The sequence below is a fragment of the Bombyx mori genome, chromosome 24 (genome assembly GCF_030269925.1).
Source record: "Bombyx mori chromosome 24, ASM3026992v2".
Taxonomy (NCBI): domain Eukaryota; kingdom Metazoa; phylum Arthropoda; class Insecta; order Lepidoptera; family Bombycidae; genus Bombyx; species Bombyx mori.
Genome location: NC_085130.1, coordinates 2,685,358 through 2,696,094, shown reverse-complemented (window position 1 = coordinate 2,696,094; position 10,737 = coordinate 2,685,358). Strand labels below are relative to the sequence as shown.

Genomic DNA, 10,737 nt, shown 5'->3' with positions numbered 1-10,737 from the left:
TCTGAGCAATTTCATTTTAATCTACATTTTAAACCTTCTCTGGATTTCCACAAATAATTCAAGACCAAAATTAGCCAAATCGGTCCAGCCGTTCTCGAGTTTTAGCGAGACTAACGAACAGCAATTCATCTATACTAATATTATAAAGAGGAAAGATTTGTTTGTTTGTTTGTTTCGAATAGGCTCCGAAACTACTGGACCGATTTGAAAAATTCTTTTTCCATTAGAAGCCGACATTGTCCCTGATGAACATAGGATACTTTTAAAAAAATATATTTTTTTTATTTTTTTGGTTTCATGTGTGTTTTAATGTTTCCGAAGAGAAGCGAGGGCGGGTCGCTAGTTTTTATATATATAGATTTGTCAAATGTAACTTTATATTTAGCTCGTCAAATTTAACTTTATAGTATTTAGTTTGTCAAATTTAACTTTATATTTAGCTCGTGAAATTTAACTTAATATTTATGGTATATTTTCACAGATCACAATAACAACACAGATAATCGAAGAATTGAAAAGGATGTCATCAATCCTTTGTTCGATACAATAATTACAGCCGTCCGAGAAATCGATTTACAATAACTTCGTTGAACTTTCAATAAAGCTTATTGTGTTCTTTAAGCGCTTTTTTACTACACACTTTAGCAATAAAACACATTTTTATTTATTTATCAAATAATTTACTTAATTCCATAAATTAGGCAGAATACAAATAAACCCTTTGTCCCGAATGTGTTTGTCGTCTTGCAAGCGTGTTATTAAACTGGTATTAACTACAACAAATATTATTACAAAAAGTACAAAAAAATAACAAAAATTGGTCTAAAAATTAAGCTAATTAACGACTTCAAATATTCATAGATGAGCCGTAACGAAATCTCTGCAATGAAAAAAAAAAACAAATATAAAATTATTTTTAAAATATTAATTAAAGAGTTTTAAAGCATGTGTATTCGCTTAATTAGAATAAAGCAAGGCGTTCATAGAAATACAACTGTACTACCGATATATTTTGAGGCATATAAGGTCCAAGTTTCAATGACGCAAGTGTACTGTGCCGTGACTGTCAAATCACCCAAAAGACCTCCAGTGGGAGTGGTGACTTCGACAGCCAATCACTATTCCTCCTCCTTGAATCGTTCTCCTCACTACTGAGGGTCGTGACTCCTCCACTGCATCAGTCTCTCTTGTACGATTGTCCTCCATCTGCGATCCTTGGTGGAGGGCATCGTGGAGCTTGCACTCACTGTTACCTGAGCTTAAAGTTTACTTGTAATAAAAAGGACTATTCTTACCCTATAACTTGGGTCAAGTCTTTGGCCTCGCATATCCACTTGTGGCCCAGGTTCTCGGATTTCTCGTAGGCATGTAACGCGACGGTGGCGCCACCTTGCGAGCGCGAAGCTAGTATCGATTTGTACAACTGGAATATATAAAAAAGGGTGCGTGTACTTATGTACGCGCGTAAGAAGTTATACTTTATTTTTATTAAATTTATTTCTTTTTTTTTTAAACATTAAATAATTAATAATAAATATTTAACGTTAATATTTTATTAATATTTAGTATGAATTATATTAAATAATAATTTTGTCATTTATATTAGTTAAAAAATGAATGCTAATAACACTTTTTTTTACGAGTGTACATGCGCGAACGTTCACCTGCGGCTATATTCAGACTCGCCAAGTTACGTCGGTCGTATTGTAATGAGCGATTTAGTGAGCAACTTCATGTCTGTTAATTTTGTGTCACGGTGCGCGCGCGTCGTAAAATTTCACCCTCATAAATTTTTCATAACGCGCCTAAAGAAGTATAACTTAAAAAAAGAGTGTCAATTACAAGTAATATAGTCTTTAAATGATTTTAGAACCATTATTACTACATTCTGTTTCAGTTCATATATGTTTGTCTCATTTTTTAGTAGTGTCGCTTTTTCGTTTCGTCGGCTATCGCAATGATTTTGGGAAAGTTTTAAGAGTGACGTCACAAAATTTTAAAGATTCCGTAACAATTCACACGTGCTTTGTGAGAGATGTTTGATGACGCAGGACGTGACGTCATTGATTAGATAAGTGAATTGACCACTTAAATACAACGTGTATTCATTTGGATAGATAGGTCTTCTATTGTCTTTGTAGGCAGACGAGCTGTTCTGACGATAGATGGTCACGGTCGCCCATGGACATCGACGTTACCAGACGCCGAAGTGATTATGCATATTTTTTTTATTGCATAAATGGATGGTTACCGGAGCCCATAGACATATACATCGTAAATACCACCTACCTGGAGATATAAGTTCTAAGGTCTCAGTATAGTTACAGCGGCTGCCCCACCCTTTTTTTTTACGTCAGAGGTAGTGGTACCTACCAGCGCGGACTTAGTTTTACCAATGTAATTGAGGTCTCAGTCTGGTCTTGGGTCTGACCTGGAGTCCGACGGCGAAGGGCACCACGACGTCGTCCCTGGCGTGCAGTATGAGCACGGGTAGCCCTGGGGCCCCACCCAGGTGCCTCTCAGACTGGAACCTCTGCTCGGGGTGGACCCTGAAGGGCTCCACGAAGGTAGCCTCGTAGTACGGCAGCCACGTCACCAGCTGCGGCCGAGCGACGGGTATAACAAGCAGTAGCACTTTTATTTTTCCAAATGGAAAGGCAAAGGTGTCACACCATACAGCCTAATCTTTTATATATTATTATATCGACGCTTGGAAGGCAAACGTGACTAAGCGACAATAACTGCTTTGTACATAAATGATAGGCAATAACCATATTCGATGCGCAAAAAAAAATATATATTTCTAGGTCTATTAAAATTGCGCAAAAAAATATATTTCTAGGTCTATTAAAATCATTTCAATCCTACAGCTAGATTCGTTAAAATAAATTTTATGTTCTGATATTTCAACTTTAATTTAGTCTACTGTAAAGTTCACGCATTGTCGCTTAGACACGTTTGCCTTTCAAGCGTCGATATATATATATAATATATATATTTTATGAAATATGATACATATTATGAAATGAAATAAAGCTGATTAATATGAAACATGGCATGGCATGGAATGAAATGAGGTGAGATGATATGATATGGGATATTTTTATGAAAAATGATAATACGGAGTGAAATGAAATGAAGAATTTGAGACATTAATCAACTGGGATGAAATTAAATGAAATGAGATGAAATGATATGGGATGAAATATAATCTCAGTAAAATGGTGGTGTCATTTACTAAGATTTTTTCAGTGGACTTTTTGGAGAATCCCGGGAAGTTACGTCCAGCGGTTTGTTTTATTTTCCCATATTTGTGCACTTTCACAGATATTAAATACATAACCACACCACAGAAAACACAATAAAACAAATACACAATAACACAACTCCACTCCTCCCATTTCCGCCAAAAAGTCCCTACTTAAGTTGAGAACCTTGAGAGGCTATTTCAACGTAACCTTAACTAGTAGGTGAGCTCGCGGGGCTCAAGCCTGACGACGTTGCTAACACGAACCCTAGCAAGAGTAGTGCTTCGCAGAATCTACCACCGGATCGGAAACGCGACCCACTGAGAAGATCCGGCGAGAAACTCAGTGGGCTGTGTCTGTGGGTTAATTCGCTCGTCGAGCCCTTCGTCGCAAGCGACGGGTTCGACGAGAACGGTGACCGGAGTCTTGAAATCTGACCTTGACATGCGCAGAAGTCGATTTTTGGGTCTGTTTGGGGGAACGAGGCAAGGGGGAAATGACGCCGGCCATGTTGATTATGTGATTGGATGATTGGCGTGTGACGGCTCAGGTGATGACCCTGGGCTCCGGTGAACACTCGTTCACGCCACTGAGCAAATTTCTTTAATACAAATCTAAAGTTAATAACGATCAACGTCATTATTAAGCGAAACGTATTTTGATGGTATTTTACGTACCCCCGTATGACGTCACCGTTCGAAGATATTTCGATAAAGGTCTCGCGAAACAAACGAACAGACACTGACTTAAACCAATTAAGACACCGCGCATGAATCGGGATAAGTGAGTTTTTCCCAGAGCACATGTCGCCCAGAGACCTCTCGAGTTGCTCCTACCTTGGACAGTGGGTGCTTCGCTACTTCATCCGCTAAGTTGTTGAAGGGCGCCTCCAGCACGAGCCCGCGGGGCGGCGGCAGGGCGCGGCCCAGGACCCGAAGCGAGAGCTGCTCCAAGTTGCCGAGGAGGTGCGCTGATATCGCCGTTCCTGAAACAGTTGAACTACATTCACGGTCCATTCGCAATCCCCAGTGCGCTCAGTGATTTTTTTAACGCTCTCGATAGCGATAACGTTTAACGTTCCAACTCTCCATACAAATTCGAGTTAACTTTTACGCTATACAGTTTTTTAACGCTCTCGATAGCGATAACGTTTAACGTTCCAACTCTCCATACAAATTCGAGTTAACTTTTACGCTATCGAGTTTTTTAACGTTCTCGATAGCGGTTCCAACTTCATAATATAAATTAAAGTTAACTTTTACGCTTGCGGGTTTTTTAACTATCTCGATAGCGATAACTCAGGAGAGGAGCTCATTCCAAAGCCGGATGGTTCGTGGCTAAAAAAAATCTGGAAGCGCACTGTGGATGAACGCAGTGGCTCCTATGGATGAAACTTTTTTACTGCTGGTAGAACCTTTTGTGAGTCCGCGCGGGTAGGTACCACCGCACCGCCTATTTCTGCCATGAAGCAGTCATGCGTTTCGGTTTGAAGGGCAGCCGTTGTAACTATACTCGAGACCTTAGAACTTATATCTCAAGGTGGGTGGCGAATTTACGTTGTAGATGTCTATGGGCTCCAGTAACCACTTAACACCAGGTGGGCTGTGAGCTCGTCCATCCATCTAAGCAATAAAAAAAAAACTCCGGTGGCGGTGGTAAAAACTCACGAGCACTCCCTAAGCTGTTGGAGTATTGTGAACCAAGACGATAATTAGCTCATCATAGCTCAAGTACTCACCCAAAGAGTGTCCCCATACGAATACAGGCGGCGTCTCCCCACCCTTGTCTGCGGTGGCCAGAAGCCAGTCGTAGACGACCAGTGCGTCTTCCACGACGCCCTCCTCAGTCGGACACAGGTTCGTGGAATCGCCATATCCTATCGAAATCAAGGACTTGAAGATGTCCTTACACCAGTTGCGGCCCTATGTCTAACGTTGTATACTAGGACCTTTGTCTCTAGGTACCCACCTTGGAAGAGAAGGACATAAGGCAGGATTTGGGGGAGGCCTATGCGAAAGCTTACTGGTGGTAGGACCTCGTGTGTCCGCGCGGGTAGGTACCACCACCCTGCCTATTTCTGCCGTGAAGCAGTAATGCGTTTCTGTTTGAAGGGTGGGGTAGCCGTTGTTACTATACTTGAGACCTTAGAACTTAATATCTCAAGGTGGGTGGCGACGTTTACGTTATAGATGTCTATGGGCTCCGGTAACCACTTAACATCAGGTGGGCTGTGAGCTCGTCCACCCATCTAAGCAATAATAAAAAATAACCCAAAAAGATATATGTTTCGATTTTGAGGGTAGGAGAGTAATTATTGCGATACAACTAAGACTAACTAATTAACTGAGGATACGAGCTTATTTTCTATGCATAGGTTTTGAGGAATGTATGTACTCCCGACCTGCTGGAGTTGTAGACAAGGGCCACTCCCCACTCATCTTGAAACATCAAATCATGATTGTAGCGCCCGCCCCACCCTTCAAACTGGAACGCGTAACGGTCTCGCGACAGAACTATGCGGGACTTTTTTTTTAATAATAGAGGCATTACTGGTGGCCCGGAGGCCTTTCCAGTTTCACCAGGACAGGCGGGCGAGCAAAGGCTCAGCCAGGAGGGGTGGGATTTGCTAACAGCTACCCGAGCGCCTCCAAAGGAGACCTAACAACTCAAGAGCAAATGTTTCGCGAATGAATCTATTACCTACTGCATGCGCGCGAGTTCATGTCCATCGGGGCCAGAGGCGACGCGCGGGGGACAGCTCGCCCCGCCCCCGCCCGCCCCCCCGCATTCGTCTGACCCCGAGTGTTGTCCGTGACGGTTGTGACGCGCGCTTATCGAGATCAAAAATTTACGCTAACGCTATTGTGTTAATTAACCATGACTACTCCGCTTCCAACAAGTTCAGATAGAAAAAAAAACCTACTAAAAAAGATACATACTGATTCCGACTCTGATCTGTCGGTTGTCTTTTCATTAATTGATAGCGAATGAATTGGAGTTTAAAAAATATTTTTCTCTATTAGAAATAAACAAGTAATTACTTATCACACTTATTTTATTTCATAAATTGCAAAATTACCTTAAGTTACATTAAACTAAATTGACAGCTGTTGACTAAATCGGTAGTTATTATCGACATTACCATAATTAACTAGGTCACAGCACTACCGCATTCCTCAGGATGGACATGAACTCGCGCGCCTACAGTAGATACTACTACTAAAATGCTGTCTGCGCATAGGTAACCTCATAAAAACAACGTTAGAAGAAGGAATTCACTGTAACTATTCGAGCACACCCTGTATATCAGAGAAATTACAGAATAGTATGATCTCATTAGTGTTGGTACCTCTGTAATCAAAAGCGATGGTGTGGAAATCCATTTTCTGAAAGAACTTATACAGCTGTATTCTGTGAGAGGCGGCGCGCGAATTTGAATTTCCTGAAATAAAAGAAAAGCACTTTTTATAGTCTTATGAATCAGCACGGGTAGGTACAACCGCTCCGCCTAATTCTATTGGAGTTGATAGATATAGAAACTCCTTATAAAACAAAAAAGAAAACATATACATAGACAGCAGTGACAATAGGTGTCTTGAATAAGTAAAAAAAAATCGGTTGTCTGTAAAGTAGGTTTACTGACGATAGTTCAACGTGACAACGTCATAAGAAAATACTGATGGAATTGTTTCATTTTTCAAAAGAAAATTTTAATTTTATCTGTTTGATAGATATTTTGTATGGATCATTGACACCACATTCACTTTTCACTGAACTTCATAATTGACGAAAACATGTAAATGTAATATTGTATAGCAGCTGTCCACGCGGATGCATCGCTCACTCAAGTAGGAGAGAGACAGATGTCGAACGCTGCCGAACGCGGAGGCCGATTGTGCCTCTGTCGCTCGCTGCGCGCTCTCGCTTGCACTTCAAGCCTTAAATGGAACGCCTCAGAGCGAGGTAACGCCGCATGAGTCATGTGTTTTCGTGCGTGCAGCCGGCTCCATCGAATTATAAGACGTTGTCACGTCAAAAATGTCTGTCGGTTCGTGAAGTAAAACAAAATAACAAAACTGTGATTTTCGATAAAAAATTCTAAAGCATCCGAGTAATTAATTCTAATTTATAAAAGCGTGTTAGTATATTATTTCGTAACTGCCTGCACTCTGCAATTTAAAGATTGGACTCCGCTACCAAAAACTTAAAATTATATTAAATTCTGCCGTGAAGCATTAATGTTTTTCGGTTTGAAGGGTGGGGTAGCCGATGTACTGGAAAACTGAAACTTAGAGCTTTAGCGGTGGCGGCATTTACTTTGGATTCCGATGACCACTTTACACTGAATGGGTTGTGAACTCATATACTCACCTTAGCAATAAAAGAATACACTTTCTCAATTCCAACATTCACTTATCTATAAACATAAGGTTAAACTCTGATCTATATGGTATACGGCTGCCCCAGCATTCAAACCAAAACACATTAATTACTGCTTCACGGCAGAAATAGAAATGTGGCAGATACTGGTGCTCACACAAGATTTAAATCCTTACCGTGGCAATAAAGCATTATTGGAGTTTTGGACGTAGCCAATTCATGATCCATTATTCTATTTAATTCCTCCTTGTCTGAATCAACATCGAAATTTCCTTTCAATCTTTCATAGCTTGTTCTCGGTAGGATATGCCATATACCTAAAAATATTGTAAAGTGTAAGTAAGTAATTTATTTATTGTTTTTTTTTTTTTTGTTTCAGATAACTGAAATTCAAGATTTTTGCATTATATGTTCTATTTAGAAAAATAAATAGTCAGTAATTTAATAATAATTTTATAGTTATTAATAGTAAAACTGGGATCATCACACAGAGTCACCATGATGATGAACCTTGAGTTCCACATCCATCTTTCACGAATGAAGACTTCAACTGTAATGAACTAAAAGTTATATTGTATGCGTATTGTACCTATTTTGATTGGACAATTGTCAACTTTTGAATGATACTCCACGCTCAGATTCCTGCCGCCCTCTATACCACTTGACGAGGGTTCTTCGAAGTTCACATTCAGAGGCCATTGTACTGAAATCAATTAATCACACAATGAAGGATACCGATTAAAGTCATTCTAGTTTATCTTTCACCAAACGAGTGTGAGTGTTCACGGTCTAATAGTCTTTGGCAAATCTGGTGTACCAAGAATATGAATGAAGGAATGATTTATTTTATTTCAGACAACAACAAGCCCATATGTGTACATAGTATCATTGAAACATACTTAAAATTAACAAAACCAATCAAATAAAAAAGATACATTTATTAAAAATAATTATCAGTTGAATACATTTCAAATATTCCATTCAACTGATACTTACTTCACACCAACCATTATTATTATTATTTAGTCTGCAAGTGAACCATGGTACAATGGTTCAAGTACCGACAGTCATAACGGTCTGTTAATGTTTTCAACTGTTTTTTTAGGAATCTTTTTTACCTCGGTTGGGCATGTATTGATATATTGTGAGCTGGCAGCCCACATGAGAACCGAAGCACGACAACTTCGTCTACTGTGATATGATATTGTATAAAACGAAGATCTAGTTTGGAATTCATAAAATCTTAAAACCGACATTTTCATTCATCAAAATAATTAGTGCTAAAAATCTAAAATTAACAAAAAATCAGTGAAGTTATTAAAAATTAAAGTTTTAAATTCATTTATCTTTTGACCCATTTCAGGCATTTTGAAGTATAAGAGAGACTATACCCAAAAAGAACATTGATCTGCACTCAACAACTACATTAAATGGAAACAAAAAAGAAAGTTTGTCCAAGAGATGAGACAATAATCATTAAGTCAAGTTTTGTGTGAAATTCTCACCAAAATTAGCAAAGACTAGATTCCTCCTAAATGATTTTGAATATTTGAATATTAGTGGTACAACAGCTACGTGGAAAACGAACACTCCGGACGTTATTGTTGCACCAAGCAGCAGTATTCTGAAAAAAATAAACTAATTTAAAATATTTGTAAATTGACTTTTTTTATTGCTCTTCAGCATGTTTCCCTACTGATACTCAGTGGATCCTTAATAATGGGTTAAATACTGAAGCTGCATTTTATATAATGCCGAGCTGGTCACCAAATGTGTGGCAATTTTTTTTAAATTTTTATTCTTTGCACTACTGAGTAAGTTCTCATTACTCTGTCTTTCTTTCTAGGTTTCTCTAAGATACATACACACTTTAGTCTTTTTATAAAGTGATCTACATATAAATAGGACATTTAGCAGACATGAGAAATATAAAGAGCAACTACCCTCTCTGTATTTCGTATTTGTATCTGAAGAAGGCTTTACTCCATTAGCTTTTGATTCAATACATTCTGGTAGTTTATGATGAACTATGATTGCACGTTTTATCCTCAGTTTATCTCAGTTTAATCAGTTGGGTTGTATCTCGGTCACAAATCATAGAAAGTTTGTAATCATGTTATTCGAAACATCACAGGCTCATAGTGTGTTAGTATTACAAATAATGTTAGTAAATAAAAACAAAATACATAAAGTAAATCATATCGATCCCTGCTAATGCTCCATTTAGTTGTGTACTGATTATGAATTTCACAAATACTAGACAAACAAAAGACAATTCGATATTTTGTATATTTAAAATGTAGGTACCATGGAGGTTTTTCGAAAGTGAAAGTATTGTGAGATATGAAAAAGAGAAAGGCTGTTTGATTAAATTTTTTGTTAATCAATTTAGCAATCCTATTTTTTAAGCAAAGAAATGTCTTATTTTTCGTTAAATAACATATTTCTGTGCATGAAAAATTCCTGGATTATCTCATTATTATAAAAGTTAAATGTAGATAAAGCGCTGAATTAAGATTAGGCGTGATCGCATTATGTACATCGATTCGTTGACGTTCACTAGTTTTAATCTTTTTTTATTACCTTTTAATGATTCGTCGTTATTATTCCTAATTTTGTCGCACTTTTCATGAAATACCATAAGTAATTTTAATTGCAAAATTATTTATGAAAATGTAACGAAAACTTACCCAGCTGTATAAAGGGGCACTAAAATACAAATACCGGTCAAATCAAACATGTTTAATAAGCGAAACTCGTGCAAAGTTTATTAATTTAAAATAAACAATTAACAACATGCGGAACGAAAATCACAGAAAATCTATTAAGATAACAAATGCATCATTAATACAGGATAAATACTAAACATACTATTAACTTATGATTTTTTCAGGTATTTAAACAATATACATTCATTTACGAATTAAATTAAAAACACTAAAAAATTTACGCAAAAAAATAATCCGAACCTTCGGACTTTTGACGACATTCGTTTGATATGACTGGGTTTGATAAAATGAGTGTATAATACCATAGATTATACACTTAATATATGTATAATACTGTATAATATTAAGTGTATAATCTATGGTATAACGTATAACTGTAT

At 37.8% G+C, this 10,737-nt stretch overlaps 1 protein-coding gene across 1 annotated transcript; it reads right to left on the bottom strand.

The window, feature by feature from the left end:
• Window positions 1-657: 657 nt before the first annotated feature.
• On the bottom strand, window positions 658-10,737 carry LOC101741052 (lysophosphatidylserine lipase ABHD12). Its single transcript, XM_004923695.4, has 10 exons — window positions 10,319-10,737; window positions 9,134-9,252; window positions 8,218-8,331; window positions 7,805-7,945; window positions 6,598-6,690; window positions 4,987-5,124; window positions 4,085-4,233; window positions 2,432-2,599; window positions 1,296-1,423; window positions 658-880 (listed from the first exon to the last, which is right to left on the bottom strand). Exons 1-10 carry the CDS (start codon window positions 10,366-10,368, stop codon window positions 856-858), a joined length of 1,125 nt encoding a protein of 374 aa, XP_004923752.1. The 5' UTR covers window positions 10,369-10,737; the 3' UTR covers window positions 658-855.

Coding starts and splice junctions, on each gene's coding strand:
- LOC101741052 (XM_004923695.4), bottom strand. CDS start 10,368: ATGTTTGATTTGACCGGTATTTGTATTTTAGTGCCCCTTTATACAGCT. Junction 5,125..6,597: donor CATCGCTTTTGATTACAGAG/GTACCAACACTA, acceptor TGATTTCGATAG/GATATGGCGATTCCACGAAC. Junction 4,234..4,986: donor CGTATGGGGACACTCTTTGG/GTGAGTACTTGA, acceptor CAACTGTTTCAG/GAACGGCGATATCAGCGCAC.